The sequence below is a fragment of the Trichechus manatus genome, unplaced genomic scaffold (assembly GCF_000243295.1).
Source record: "Trichechus manatus latirostris isolate Lorelei unplaced genomic scaffold, TriManLat1.0 scaffold00027, whole genome shotgun sequence".
In the NCBI taxonomy this organism is placed as follows: Eukaryota; Metazoa; Chordata; class Mammalia; order Sirenia; family Trichechidae; genus Trichechus; species Trichechus manatus.
In genome coordinates, this window is record NW_004443963.1 from 14,491,182 (window position 1) to 14,507,041 (window position 15,860).

At 47.7% G+C, this 15,860-nt stretch overlaps 1 protein-coding gene across 2 annotated transcripts in view; it reads right to left on the minus strand.

Annotated features, from left to right (window-relative positions):
• MYH9 (myosin heavy chain 9) overlaps nucleotides 1-15,860 on the minus strand; it is a 103,563-nt gene that overhangs the window by 63,981 nt on the left and 23,722 nt on the right. For both annotated transcript variants that reach the window (XM_004373814.2, XM_023729038.1), the window contains exon 2: nucleotides 2,507-2,858. In XM_004373814.2, coding sequence (XP_004373871.1) covers nucleotides 2,507-2,839 — 333 coding nt within the window. In that variant the 5' untranslated portion in view covers nucleotides 2,840-2,858. The remainder of the gene's footprint in view (nucleotides 1-2,506; nucleotides 2,859-15,860) is intronic.

The following is a 15,860-nucleotide window of genomic DNA, read 5'->3' on the forward strand; positions in this document are numbered from 1 at the left end:
TCAAGTAGATACATGAGACTAAATGGGCAGCTCCTGTCTGGAGGCGAGATAAGAAGGCAGAGAGGGTCAGGAGCTGGTTGAATGGACACGGGAAATCCGGTGTGGAAAGGAGGAGTGTGCTGTCACAGCATAGGGAGAGCAACTAGGGTCACATAACAATGTATGTATGAATTTTTGTATGAGAGACTAACTTGAATTATAAACTTTCACTTAAAGCACAATAAAATAAAAAATAAAAAAAATCACTAATATCCCCTCTCTGCAGGGGGAAATGACCATTTGCAGCCAGCTGATAGAGGTCAGTGGGTGCCACTTGCATGCTCAGCGAGCTTCTGCAGGACCCACTTGGAACAGAGACACAGCGAACAGCCAAGCAGAGGCACGGGAGTTACCTTCACTTGTAACAAAGAGCAGCAACTACATGAGTGAGCAGCAGAGCTGAGATTCAAGCCAGGTCTCGGAGGCTCCAATCCCAGGCCCTGAATTGCTCTGCTTTCCTGGGCAGAGACCATCTTGGCTTAGCGGCACAGCAGAGCTGGTATATATAACATCAGCTATAAAGCCAGCCAAGAGGAGTGTCCTTCTCCTAGACAACGGGACTGTGGCTCCCATCTCACCCCTGCAGGCAGGCATGCTTCCTGAAAGGCCCTTCGTTTTTCTGCAGGTCACTAATTCTGCATTTCAACGGTTAATACTCCCAGGGATGGGGGTTTTTCCTTGGGTCCTATACACTATTCTCATCAAGAAACAGAGAGAGAGACTGGGCTGAGAGTCAGGAAACCCGAGTTCCAGCCTCAGCCCCATCATCATCTAGCTGTGTGACCCTGGGTAAGTGCCTTGGCATCTCTGGGCCTTAATTCTTCCCCGTTGCCATGTTGGAAGTCTGAACTAAGCTAGTCTCTAATGATCCAGGTAGACTGTTCCACCTATCTACTTGTTGATGGGTCCTTGGCTAATCAGGCTCATCCTCAAAAGGTGGTCACCAATGGCAGGAAACAGAGGACCTGTTATCATGGACTGATTCAGCATCAGCAAGGTAATGCAGCCCGCACACACAGTCTGGCCCAGTCAGGGCTTCTGGGCAATCCAAAATGGTGCATGGCTCAGCAGAGGGCTTCAGCGGAATGCAGGGCACTCAGAAATACCAGGCCCATGGGATAAGGTAAGTGCCCTGTGCAAATGTGTATGGAAATCACTCTGAAGTTGTATAGAAATGGAATGGCAGACCATTTGAGAGCCACTCACCATCCCCGAAACAGGATGAGCCCAGCTCCTCCTTATATTACACATGTGACCACAAGCAAACCCCTGGGTCTGAGACTTGGCCTTCCCATCTGTAAAATGAGAGGATTGCAATAAATAATTGTTCAATTTTTTTTTTTCCCCTCCAGCTCAGAAAAAAATTTCAAGAACTGTTTATCCAGCCCCCAGACTAACAAGTCCGAGGTAGATATAACAGCATATTTGAATAAATAGCTATTTTAGGAATAGTAAAAGCCAGCTACTAGGGACAGAACCAGAAGGAAATATCTTTGAACTGAACAGAAGGAATTTGGGGTTGGCAATAGAAAGAGCTTTCTGCCCTGAGGGCCATAAGAGTTTGGAGCCTATTACCAGGGAAAGGGTAAATATTCACTTCCTGATGGTTTCCAAAATGGCAAAGAGCTGTCTTTCTTCAAGTGTAGCCCTGTTAGATGGCTCCTGTCCTGGGCCTGCACACATACTGTTCTCTGGACTCTAAATACACTTCCCTTTGTCAAGCCTGTGTGGAACTGGCACTAAAAAGCTGGATGGACTGACTCGGTCTTACTCTTGGTGGCTCACTTCTGCTCAATCATACTTCCCAGGGATACAAGCCACGCCTGCACGTCTCTGTGAAGAATAAGATGGCAGAGACATCAGAAGGGGACAAGGCAAAGTGGTGAGTGGGGACCAGGTACAGGAGGAAGGAGATGGGAAACCAGGAAATGGCATCCCCTACTTTAGAAGGAATCTATCACACTGGCCTGAACCTTCATATCTCGGCCAAGATTCAAGGTGTAGACCAAGGCCAGCTGGTGGGCATCCCTCAGACATGTTACACTCGTCTCCCTATGCTGGGTTTACAACAGGCTTCCTGTTCACTACTATAGTAAAACCTGCGAAAGCCGGAACCTGCGTAAGGTGGAAACCTGTCAGAAGGAAAACTCAAATATTTTCCACTAAAATGAGTGACAGCAAAGTGGTAAGACTGCACTATGTCAAAGGCAGAAAACCTGCAAGACATAGAAAAACAAGGCAGTCCCATCAAGTTCCGGCTCTCATAGGTTTCACTTTATCAAGTGCTTTTGGCTATGCAGGGAACAAAAGTAATGCTATGCAGGACATTCCACCAAGATGCTCAGGCACCAAAGTTCAAGGATGTCGCCCAGCATTCCTTAAAGCCTCCTTCTCCACCAGAGAGCCGGAGCCCAGGAGTCTGGGCGGCTGGGGGAGGAGACCCCTTGCTGGCACAGAAGGTACTTACGTAGATAAGCCCTGAGTAGTATCGCTCCTTGAGGTTGTGCAGCACCGAGGCTTCGTTGAGGCATGTGAGCTCCGCCATGTCCTCCACCTTGGAGAACTTGGGCGGGTTCATCTTCTGGATGTCATCCTTGTTCACCTTCACTTTCTTCCCATTCTCCACCAGCTCCACAATGGCCTCCTCGCCCACCTCCTCCTTGAGGCTGGCAGGCTCAAAGCCACTCTTGTCAGAAGGCACCCACACCAGCTTCTTGGCAGCCCAGTCGGCCTGGGCCAGCGGGTTATTGATGAAGTTCTTATCCACATAGAGATACTTATCAGCAGCTTGCTGCGCCATGGTGACTTACAGCCAGGACCTAAGGGAGAAGAAAAGGCAAAAGACATTAGATACAAGAATTGCTGACACCTCCGGACTTTGCACACAGCACAGCATCACAGTCCAGTAAGATTCTACATAACCAGCCTGCACAAGCTGCCGGAATTTCCTGCTTCCCACTTTTGGGAGGAAGATGTACATTACTGAAACAATAAGTTAATACCAAGGATTTTGTCTTCAAGAAATTAATGGTAAAGTATACCCTAGGATCAATACAATTGAGCAAACGTATAAACAAAACTATTGTGCCAAATGATGAGCAAAATAAGAGTCTCAGAGACAGATGCAATTATAGTCACCAGGCTAAATGCTAAGGCAGGAAAGTGAACCAGGCAAATTTAGGGGGACTTTCAATAAAAACAGGTTTCTAATTAACCAAAAAATGCAACTGACTACAACCACACATAACGGGAGTTTCCGGTTTTAAAAACATTTTCTTATTTCATGGAGTCAACTAAGAGACAAGAGAAGAAAATAAAACACCAGTCTATGTTGCCACTAGATTTAAATTCCATCTTGATAACACAGTTCAAAGAGATAAGGTGAGAAGAAAAGAAGTTGGGCTATGGGGACCATCCCTGAGTACAGTAAGAGTACTCCACTTCCGGGACACTAATGTGAAAACGCAACCCTCACAATTTATGAGCCACCAGCACTTAAGCACGTGTGCGTTTGCTTTTTTCAAAACTTGTTTGCAGAATAATGATGATGAAATAATAATCTCTTATATCTGTGTGTTTTTTTAGTTTTTGAAATGCTGTCACACACATTTCACTATCTCAACAGAGCTTCACGTAACCACTCTCTGTAAGGTAGGTAAGGTGTGTATTGTCCCCATTTTACAGAATTCCTGGAGCTAAGGAACTTGTCCACAGCCACCCAGGAAGAGGAGCGGGGCACGGACTGTGGCCTTTCCACTGGCACAGTCGTGTCTGCTCAAGAGGCTCTCCCGAGGCTGGGATGGCCTGAAAGTGCCGTTGCTTTGAGTGAACCTACAGCAGGGCTTAGAAAGCCTGGTCTCAGACCCAGCCAGGCCACCAGCCGCCAGAGGAACTGGCTGGACACTCAACTGCCTGTGTCTCACACAGAAAGGCTTTACCCCAATAAGGCTGGGGTCCCCATAACCGCCCCCTCCGAGAAACCAGGAGAGCTCCAGATCCAAATCCAGCGCCACCCAGGCTTCCAGATTCCAACAGGGACTCCCATGCGAAGGAGATAGGAGGCCTGGGAGGGAAATAACAAAAGGAAAAGTCTAATCAACTGGAGAAGGGGCTACCCAGGCCTTCTATGGGCTCATTAAATGGTTTCCAGATCAAGCTGAGGGGCGCCTCTGACCCCACTCCAGGAGCGGCTGTTTTCCAGGAAACCTGCTGGTTCCTCCAGACAGGAGGGAGGGTGAGGCCCAGGAGCACAGCAGCCTCACCAGTGCCCCCAGCTGGTGGCTTGGTTTGCACTCCCAGCACAAATAAGCCCTGCAGGCCCTCACCGGGGTGGGGGCCTGGAAGCACCATCCAGCCCTGCCAGGACCACCCCCTGGGAGAAGGCGGGCCCCAGAGCTGTCCACAGGAACTAAGGCAGGAGCCTGAGGCTGGGAACCCCCGTGACCAGCCACCATCTTTCATGTGGGTCTAGCGAAGGGCAGTGCCCACGGCCGGCCAGCTCAGCTTCAGCTGTCCTCACTTCCACTCTGGCTCGTCCAATCACGTAAATCAAAGGCTTTGCTCCACCACAGCAAATGCCCATTGTCCTCCGTCTCCTCTGACCACCATGCAGTCAGCCTTCCCAAAGTCCCAGCAGCCAGGCTCCCAAAACCAGCCTCCCCAACACCTCCCCACTATGTAGCTCCCCCTGCTCAAAGAGCCTACAGCAATCACAGCACAGGATCTCTCAGGCTGCTGCTTTTTGCAGACTCCAAACCCATCAAGGGTAGTAAGACAACTCTATGTCAGCACATAAAGGGAGATTCACTTGAACCCCATACCCCAAAAGGTCATCTGCTGTGGTGAAGAGTCCCACTGATCCAGTGAAGACATCCAAGGATACCTCATGCCCTTTATAAGACCCTGACCAAGAGAATGAGGAATAGGGGACAGTTATAAATACCTGCCTATGAACAATCAAGCTCAGTTAATCCACAACCTCATTTAACCATCAATCACCTAGGAAAATAGGTTTTCTTACCCCCAACTTATAAATGAGCCAGAACGCTCCTTAGAAGCGAGGATGGTGAGACTACGTCTCACATACTTTGGACATGTTATCAGGAGGGTCAGTCCCTGGAGAAGGACATCACGCTTGGTAAGGTAGAAGGTCAGCAAAAAAGAGGAAGACCCTCAACAAGATGGACTGACACAGTGGCTGCAACAATGGGCTCAAGCATAACAAGGATGGTGCAGGACTAGGCAGTGTTTCATTCTGTTGTACACAGGGTCGCTAACAATAACAACTTAAAAACGAGGAAGCAGGCTCAGAAAGGGCGACTCACTTGCCCAGAGCCGCCCAGCCCCATTGAGGAGCGGGTATTCTCACCCAGATCCATGCCTGGGCTCTTCCAGCACATGCGTACCTGGGTCCCTCAGAGAAGTCAGGCTGGCGTTGGAGCTGGGCAGTAACTGCAGAGAAGCCAAGGTATGGGGATAGAGAGGGGTGCATTCCAGAGCATTCAACAAATATTCACTGCGTCTTATCTGGCAAGGAGAGAGGGTGGGGCATGGAGTGCTACCAGCATAGCCAGCCGGTGATGGCAGAATGACGTCCCCCCTAACCAAAAATACCCCCTGAAGTCTTCTTTAAACCAAACACCATTCCAGCAACACCAACCCCAGCACAACCAACAGCAAGACTTGCTTCCTGCTGAAGTGAACCTGTCTGGCAGCTGGTTCCACACTCATGCACAGGGCTCCTTCAGGCTGTAGGACCAGGCACCCCACCTGTCCCAGAAATCTGGGTAAACGCTGGCCCCTTCACCCATGGCTCGGTGCTCAGGGCCATAAACATCACAGCAGCTGGCAGGGAAGGGGGGGGAATTCTGCCCAATCCATGGCCCTCAGCTGTACGCCTGGGTGGGAGCAGAGGGCAGTTTCAAGCCAGCGCCATCTACTCCTGATGACTGCTGAGCCCAGAGACCAAGCCAGGCTCTGATGTAAGAGGAGGGGGCACACTGCGTCCCCCTCAGGGCCTCACTGCCTCCAAAGACCGGGGGAGCCAAGGATCCCTCAGAAGGAGGCCCATGAGGAGGTCCAACGGCCTCAGCACCTCCCTCCAAGCAAACTTCTCATTAGACAAGGCTGGGCCTGCCTCACCAGGCCAAGGACACAGCGATTTGGTTTCAGCAACTGTGCTGGAATGACGTGGGCTAGCAGCAGTGCCAAGATCAATACATGGGTTAGATCGGTGGGGACGGCTGCAGAGGTCATGCTAAACAACGGGGAAGTCTACTAAAGCACCCCTCTCCCCCGGGGCTGGACAAGAACATCCATATTCAGTGATACAGGGGTCACAGGGCTCAGCTGAGCTCGTTTCCACCTGTGTCAGGTAAGCAGGCTCCTGGGTCCCTGGCAGCTGCTGAGGGGGGCAGAGGCAGGCAGGTTAATGCTCACTTCTCAAGGGTACAGGTAGGTTCAGCCACCACTGGAGAGAGCTAAGGGCATAATCAAAAGGATACTAGGGGAGCCATGGAGGCTGGATGAACCCCCAAAACCAAAAAAATCCCCTGAAGTCTTCTTTAAACCAAATACAGTTTAGCTTAATTAGTAACCAATGTCTGCCTTAAGGATTGTGCTTTTTTTTTTTTTTCAATTCTACTTTAGATGAAGGTTTACAGAACTAACTAGCTTCTCATTAAACAGTACGCACATTGTTTTGTGACATTGGTTACCAATCCCATGACATGTCAACACTCTCCCCTTCTCGACCTTGGTTTCCCAATCACCAGCTTTCCTGTCCCCTCCTGCCTTCTAGTCCTTGCCCCTGGGCTAGTGTGCCCCTTCAGTCTCGTTTTGTTTTATAGGCCTGTCTAATCTTTGGCTGAAGGGTGAACCCCAGGAGTGACTTCATTACTGAGCTGAAAGGGTGTCTGGGGGCCATATTCTCGGGGTTTCTCCAGTCTCTGTCAGGCCAGTAAGTCTGGTCTTTTTTTGTGAGTTAGAATTTTGCTCTACATTTTTCTCCAGTGAGCACTGTGCTCTTTTAAAGAACTATCTATATGGCATCAAACTGACAATGTCAACTCAAAAGGTTAGATAGGAAGCTTAGGGGGCAGTGAGTTTATGTGAACAGTGGCAGAACAATTTGGAAAAGGAGGGTGAGAATGGCTGCACAACTTGAAGAATGTAATCAATGTCACTGAACTGTACAAGTAGAAAATTGTTGAATTGGTGTATGTTTTGCTGTGTATATCTTCAACAATAAAAAGTTTTTTTAAAAGAAAAACATAAAACAAAGTAACTGCACAGTAAACAAATTAAATAAGGGTCACTGTCAAAAGGCTATTAGGGAGGCAACTTACCATACACAACAGCTGCCTCTCCCTGCCCTGTCCTGCGACCACGCTTAACAGCCTCTTGGAAACATTTTTAAATTGCACATAATATAAAGTATTTCAAAATGAAAGAAAAATATCGCTCTAGATTCCTGGCACCTTCTCCCCTCAAAAAAAAAAAAAAATCAAACTTTTCCTTTTTCTTTATTTGGTCCCTTCTAGTCCTGGTTCATAGAAACACATGATCTTTATCATTTGCAGAACACAGAGTTTCACATCTTGTATTTTCCCTACTTACTGTGACCCCTTCCCCATAGTGCTAGTCTGATGATCATTTTCAATGGCTACATAATACTCCAAAGAGGTTTTTTAAAAATCACCACTTATTAGGTGTTTTCCTCTTATCAAGTTTTTTTTCACTCTTCGTTTAGAGTACAGTCATGCATTGTTTAACATCCACGCTACGTTCTGTGAAACAGGACGTTACCTGATTTGAACACTGTGTGAACACCATGTTATATATAGGCAGTCCCTGGATTATGAACGAGTTCCATTCCTAAATCTGTCTTTAAGTCGAATTTGTACGTTAAGTCGGAACAGTTAGCTACGGTTCATATCTAACATAAGTTAGTCAGACGTTTGTCTTAATACATAGTATGTAGTGTACTTTTCTATGCATAAAAAAATTAAAGAAACACTTCCAGATATACTAAAATATCTCTAACATAATAATACAGTAATAATAATAATAATGTTTTGATGCACATTCCAAAGCAGCACTCGTTTGTTATTACAAACCACTGAATGTACCTCAAATTTTTAATATAATAGGCTTTACAGGGGTTGGTTCATAACTGAGGGTCAGCCATTCTTAACCTGGGGACTGCCTGTACTTAGCAAAGCTATATGGGATACTGTAGTGTACCTGTATTGACTAAACAGCCACCGGGAAGCTGTTGCGTTTGCTACATCCGGTTAAATCCACTAGGTCCTGTTCTCCGATCAAGATTTCTGAAGTCTTTCATAACCTTATGAGACCACAGATGTATTGTGCGATCAGAAGTTGCCTGAACAGACGTTATGCGGCACCTAACGGTACCACCTTGAGATAAATTCCCAGAAGTGGAGTTACTGGGGCAAAGGGACATTCGAACATTTTTATGACCCTGATATGGATTACCAAACCGTTTTCCGAAGGGGTTGACCCAGTGTGCGTTGCCATTTGAGCAGGATATACAAGTGACAGCTTGATATATAACTACTCCAGCATCCTGAATCATTTTAAAAATTTAAATAATTTAACAAGTATGAAAATGCAACATTTCACATTTTTTTAAACTACTGTTGTTGCTGTTAAGGGCCATCAAGTCCATTCCAACTCATGGTGAGCCCATTTGTGCAGAGTAGAACTCCTCCACAGGGTTATCAAGGCTGTGACCTTTCAAAAGCAAATCGCCAAGCTTATCTTCCAAGGCGCCTTTGGGTGGATTCAAACCGCCAACCTTTCAGTTAGTAATTGAACACTTAACCGTTTGCACCAGAAGGGAAAATCGCCTTTCTAAAACAACATGTATTTATATATGTTTGCAGGAAAGGTTTCTGTGGCTCAGATTTGGGAACCATACAAAGTCATGGGAGTCTGCAGGGCATCGACAGGCAAGCAAGGAGTTAACTTTCTCCTTAAGGAGAAGGAAACCCGCTCAACCCCATAGTGATTGGACCAGGGCCGAAAGCAGTCCGCAGACCTTCCACGCCCTGTTTCCTGCTGTGCCATTCCAACTCCAAGAAACCCAAGTAGTTGCCTTTTTAGGCCATAATCAAGCAGGACACAACCGGAGGCTAAATTGGGACTCTCAGGAAATGATGAAATTGAAAGTAAATAGGTTGACCAAAAACTTCTGCTTCAACCCAAAATATAATTCCTCGATTATCTGCCTTCTCCCCTTGCACCCAACCATCCATGGGGACCTTTTACTCTTCCGTTTTCCCAAAGAATCTTCTCCCTCCGTCCTTTTCTCTTTTTATTATTCGCATGCTTGTTTGAAAAACAAATTGCTGGCCTCTTAAGGACAGACTACATCCTACTAAGCCAGATCACTGGCCCCAAAACTGTGAGTCTCTCCATTCCTCGACAACTAGGGTTTATGTAGAACCTTCCAGGGCCAAGTTCTAGGCCAGGCATCTTCAAGTTGTCACCCTCATAAAGCTCCCCCGTCCTGAGGGCCTGCTAACAACCTCTACGCTTTCTCACTCAATCCTCACAATAATTTTATAAGGTATATATCATCACATTCACTTTATAGACTAAGGAAATGAGGCTCAGACAGGTCACACAGGCCAGGTTTAAACTCAGACTCAGGTAGCTTCCACTTAAACTGCCTTCCTCGTGAGCTATGGGAAGAAAACCAACGGAGAACCTCCTAGTTAAACAGATGTTACTTAGGCCAACGCAAAGCCGTACACTCCGTCTCCTCAGGCTGGCTTTCACAAGGGAATCTGCATGCTTCCACCTTAAATCACTGGAGCTACAAGAAAGGTGAGTGTTTGAGCACCAGCTCAGCCAGGTGGAACTGCGAGCCAGCCGTTAAGGTCTCTAAGCCTGGGCTGCCAGGAGTTGGACAAACCAATAGCCAACAGCCCTGAGCACACCCAAATTTCAGTTCAGCGATCTTGGCGGCCAGGACCCAGACACTGGAAGCCCTGTTCCAGCTTAATCACTGATGTATGCAAGCAGGCCCCTCTCTTTCTATTATTTCATACCCATCCTCAACCCAGTAGACCACATGAACATGTCTCTTCACTTTCCCCTCACAGTCATTGGCTCTGAATAAATGAAACTATCAAGGTGCCTGAATTCCACCGTAAAGGAAGGTTCTATAAAATGAAGGGAGTCCCTGGGTGGCAAAAATGGTTAAGTGCTGGGCTACTAACCGAAAGGTTGGTGGTTCGAACCCACCCAGAGGTGCCTTGGAAGAAAGGCCTGGTGATCTGCTTCTGAAAGGGCAATGCCAATAAAACCCTATGGAGTGCAGTTCTACTCTGAAACACATAGGGTCACTATGAGTTGGAACTGACTCGACAGCAACTGGTATATATAGTGTGCATATATATGAAAAGCAGCTGCTATAATAATACAGAAATTTTCAAACCCATTAAACTGATTTCTTCAGTCAGCTGGTGCATACTGAGGATCTACGCGCAAAAGATCGTGGCAGAGGTGTAAAGGACCCAAGGAGTTTATAATGTAGTGGGGTGACAGGACAGGCACACATACAACTAGTGAGAGTGCCAATCTGGACAATACAGTGCAGAGTGGACAGAAAGCAAGCTCGTTGGTTTGCTTCTGTCCTGTTCACTACTGTATCCAACACCCACACACAGTAGGCCCTCAATAGATAGACATGCCATATGAATGAAGAGCAATCACTTGCTCTGTGACCTTGGGCATACGCCACCTCTCTGGGCCTCAGCTGTGAAGGTACATATTTCATGCCACCCTCTCTATCTCACAGGGCTGTTAAAGTCAACATATATATACTATATGAATAACCCAGCTCCGAGAGGTTGATGTACGTAACAATGACACAGGACATCTGTCATCATGGAAGGTTCAGTGCAACGGGGAAGACCCATGTAAACAACCACTTTAACACCAGACCCCATGAAGAAAGCCTGGGGAGGAATAAGCAACCTGCTACAGGAATGAAGAGGAAGGGACATTCAAGTGAAAACTTGGAAGCTTAAGGGAGAGTTTCATGGAGGAGGTGACATTAAATCTGGGTCCAGGAAGATGGGTAAATGTTGACAGGGGAGGGAAGAAATGAGGGAAAAGTATTCCAGGCCAAGGGAGAAAATGAAGCTGAGATATGGAAGGAGGGTGTAGTATTCCATTAACTGTAAAATGATATGGTTAATTAAGGCAGGGTTTCTCAGCCTCGCCACTACTGACATCTTGAGCTGGATAATTTCTTTGTTGTGGGGGCTGTTCTGTGCATTGTAGGATGTTTAGCAGCATCCCTGGCCTCTACCCACAAGATGCCAGTAGCATCCCCCCAAGTTGTGACAATCAAAAATGTCTCCGGACCTTGCCAAACGTCCCCGGTTGTTGTTGCTACTGTTGGGTGACGATGAGTCTCAGAGCAACCCCATGTGATAGAGCAGAACTGCCCCCATAGGGTTTTCTTGTCTATAATCTTAACAGAAGCAGATCACCAGGTCTTTCTCCTGTGGAGTCGCTGGGTGGGTTAGAACCTTTTGGTTAGCGTTAAGAGCTCAACCGTTTGTGTCACAATGTCCCCTGCGGGAAAAATCACCCCCAGTTGAGAATCACTGATTTAAGGGGTTAGTATGAGAAAGTGCATGGAAACCCTTGTGGTGCAGTGGTTAAGAGCTGGGCTGCTAAACAAAAGGTTGTCAGCTTGAATCCACCAGGTGCCCCTTGAAAACCCTCTGGGGCAGTTCTACTCTGTCCTACAGGGTTGCTGTGAGTCGAAATCAACTCGACAGCGATGGGTTTATGAACAATTGTAAGTGAATATAACATGGACTGCCAGAAGAACGAACAAATCTCTCTTGGAAGAAGTACAGCCAGAAGGCTCCTTTAGAAGCAAGGATGGCAAGACGTCCAACGCACTTTGGACATGTTATCAGGAGGGACCAGTCCCTGGAGAAGGACACCATACTATCTAAAGTAGAGGGTCAGTGAAAAAGAGGAAGACCCTCAGTGAGATGAGGTGGATTGACACAGTGGCTACAACAACTGGCTCAAGCATAGCAATGATTATGAGGATGGCACAGGACCAGGCAGTGTTTAGTTCTGTTGTACATAAGGTCGCTATGAGTCAGAACTGACTCGACAGTACCTAACAACAACATGAGCAAGCATGGCACCATGAAGACAAACCTCTAAGTAAATTCTCTCCCAACTCTAAGGGGCACAGGCCAAAATCTCCTTAATCAAACACAAGTCTGTAGGGCAAAAAGATAACCAGGACCCAAACAATGTCCCACTTATGGCACTGTCACGAAGGAATGACTTTCCCTTGTAATATACTGTATTTTAAGGAATCTGACCTGTACTCATCTGCTGCCCTGTAAAGATGCCTAAATGTTAAATTGAAACAAACCAACAAAAAACAGGCAAAGGATTTAGGCAGGACACGAATCTCCTTCAGAGCCTTCAACACGCAGTTCAGCACATGATTCATAAGCAAAGTTCACCAACAGCAAACGGACCAGGTGATAAGACAGGCGGCAGCCACATCTCAGGGGTGGCTCCTTGCCTGTGCCAGCTCACCCCACCCTGGGAAGTCTATCAAATGCTATTTATTGGGTAGTTCTGGCAAATCAGGTTTAGTTCCAGGGAATCCGTGGTTTCCACCAATGTGGCAACCAAGCCTAGATCTCTCCCAAGTGCCCTCATATATCTCCAAGTGCCTACCTGATGACTAGACAGCTCCGCCTGGAGGGCCCACAGGCACCATCAAACCTGAGGGCCTCCCCCTATCTCCCCAAACCTGCATCTTCTTGTGGGTCTCCATCTCTGGCAATGACAAGTCCACCTGGTCACCCAAGAGAGTCACTCTATAAACTCCTCCTCAATTGATTCCCAACCCTATTGCCAGTGCCCTGCTCCAGTCCCAGCCCACATCACCTCCCCTGTGGGGTACTACACCTTACACCTGCCTCCTTAGTAGCCCTCCCCCGCCTCTTTCACCTCCTTCAAATCAATCCTCCTTGCTGCCCTCAGGATTACTCAGCAGCTCAGATATGTATTCTTACTACTTCCTATTTTACTGATACTACTTGCCAGCTCACAATGTTTCACCGGCTCCTCACCTTCTCCAAAAAAAAATCTAACATTTTTGTACGGCAAGCAGGACCTTTGTGCCCTCACACCTTCGTCTCCTGCCTCCCTCCCTCCCTGCCAGTCATTCCGAACTACTTATGACTCCCTGTCCACATCCCACTCTGCTCAGGCCTCCAACCCTGCAGAGATGCTGGTGTCCTCTGCACCAGGAACCCGCTCTCAAATCTCAGCTCAAACGCTACCTCCTTGGCAAAAAATCAAAAAACCAAAACTGATGCCATCGAGTCGATTCCGACTCATAGCAACCCTTTAGGACAGAGTAGAACTGCATCATGGGGTCTCCAAGGAGCAACTGGTGGATTCGAACTGCCGACCTTTTGGTTAACGGCCAAACTCTGAACCACTGCACCACCAGGGCTCCTCCACAAAGCCCTCCCAAATTGCCACAAAGAGACTTCCCGTATATCCCTGCCCTCTGTGCTCTGTCCTGTCTTCATTGCAGTAACCAAAGAGCTGGACTGTAACTATCTGCAGTTTTATTTGAAGGCAGGGACTAGGTTTCATTCATTTCAACTACCAGAGTTAGAGAACTAAAGTGAACGAGAAGACTCAAGTTGAAAGCAAGCACGAGGGTGACAGCCACCTAATTTGTTATGAAAACCGTGCCATTCCTGGACTAATTTTCATATCCCCAAAACAAGAAGGAAAAGAAAGCATATGAGGACTTTTGACCTACAAAGAGAAATAGAAATAAGATCATTTAATGGACCCCAAGAAGCTGAATAAACAACTGAACCATTTCAGTTTTCTGGAACCTTCCGGCACCTATGATTAACCAAGGTAGAGGCACCTACCTCTACTACCAGATGGAAACGTCAGAAGGGAGCTGGGCTGGCGTGGCCTCTGCCCTGGGCGGGATGCCATAAAAAGGCCACGGGCAGCCCTTCCTGCCTCTCCCGGAGCGCTCGATCTGTATCTGCTAAACAAGTGCTGGAGAGACACAGATCTTTGGTACTAACTCAGAATCAAAAGAGGGGACTTGGAAAAGCCATGGCCATTTGGGACTCCGATCTTGAACATCCTAAGGCAAACGCTTGTAATTCACCACGATGGAATGGAACGGGCATGGCTTTAGAGTCAGACAGACCAGGTTTGAATCCCATGTCCTCCCACTCATGATTCCTGGGATCTCGAAGCCGCTAGCACCTCAATGTCTGATCTTTGAAATTAGAAAGAATACCAACATCAGGGGAATTGAGGACCCAGCACTTAACAGGGACTCCACTGCACTATCTTGTCCTCCTGACCTAAGTAACTCCCTCCTTTCTATGAATGACACCTAGGGCCTATGAAAAGTCCCCAGGAAGTTTACTGACTTTCTCAGTCCACAGACGACAAAACGGTGCAGTACTGTGACCCCCAACTACACTGATTTGCAGGAGGGGAAGGGTTTCATAGCCTAGGAAGTCTAGACACGATGCCTACCCCATGGCTCTCCTGCAGAGCCACAACCCACACCAAAGGTTCTGAGAAGCCGTCAGTAAGGAAACCTCCTTAACTCTGTCCAGTTAGCCTTGCTGTTGCTGTCAGTTGCCATCAAGGCCATTCCAACTCATGGCGACCCCACATGTGCAGAGAACTGTGACTTTTGGAAGCAGATCACCAGGCTTGTCTTCCTAGGCACCTCTGGGTGGTTTCAAACCAATCTCTCAGCTAGTAGTGAAGCACTTAACCATTTGCACCACCCAGGGACACCCCAATAAGCCTCTGTTGTTGTTAGGTGCCATCGGGTTGTTTCCGACTCATAGCGACCCTATGTGCAACAGAACGAAACACTGCCTGGTCCTGCACCATCCTCACAATCGTTTGAGCCCACTGTTGCAGCCACTGTGTCAATCCATCTCGTTGAGCATCTTCCTCTTTTTCACTGACCCTCTACTTTACCAAGCATGATGTCTTTCTCCAGGGACTGGCCCCTGCTGATAGCATGCCCAAAGTACGTGAGACAAAGTCTACCATCCACGCTTCTAAGCAGCATTCTGGCTGTACTTCTTCCAAGACAGATTTGTTCGTTCTTCTAGCAGTTCATGGGCAATTAGCCTTAGTGCCCATGAATATCCTGCAGGAAGCATTTCTCAAATGCTGGTCTCTGACATGCCGGTATGGTGGGAGGTTCCCGGGCCTGCGGCAGAAGATCTGAACTAAATCTGGCTTGGCACTGACCAGCTGTGTGATCCTGCAGAAATCACCCAACCTCCCTGGACCTCAGCTTCCCCTACCAGCTCCACAAGGGCTGCTATCAGGCACAAACAAGATAACGGACATGCACACCAGCCTCCCTGAAAAACAAGAGGGTGACTAGAGCAGTTATCTAAGGGAAGGTCATCAAAGAGGCCACTCTGCCACCCAAGGCCAACCTTACAGCAAGCTGGAAACGGCCCCCCTCAAGGCACCCACACGCCCCAGGCTATGGGGGATGGAGACACTTCCAGCTGCCCAGGCCCAGAAGGTATTAAGCTGCTGAGAAACGGTGAAGGCCCCCTCCCCTCCACCTCAGGAATGTTGTTTGCTTGCAGAAGCTGGGACTTGTTTCCATTAGCAGTATTCCAACCCAAGCTGTGTTGATGCTTAGCAGATAAGAAAACCAGACCAGGGAAAGGCCAGAGAGGAATTTAGCACCAGAGGCCCAGGAC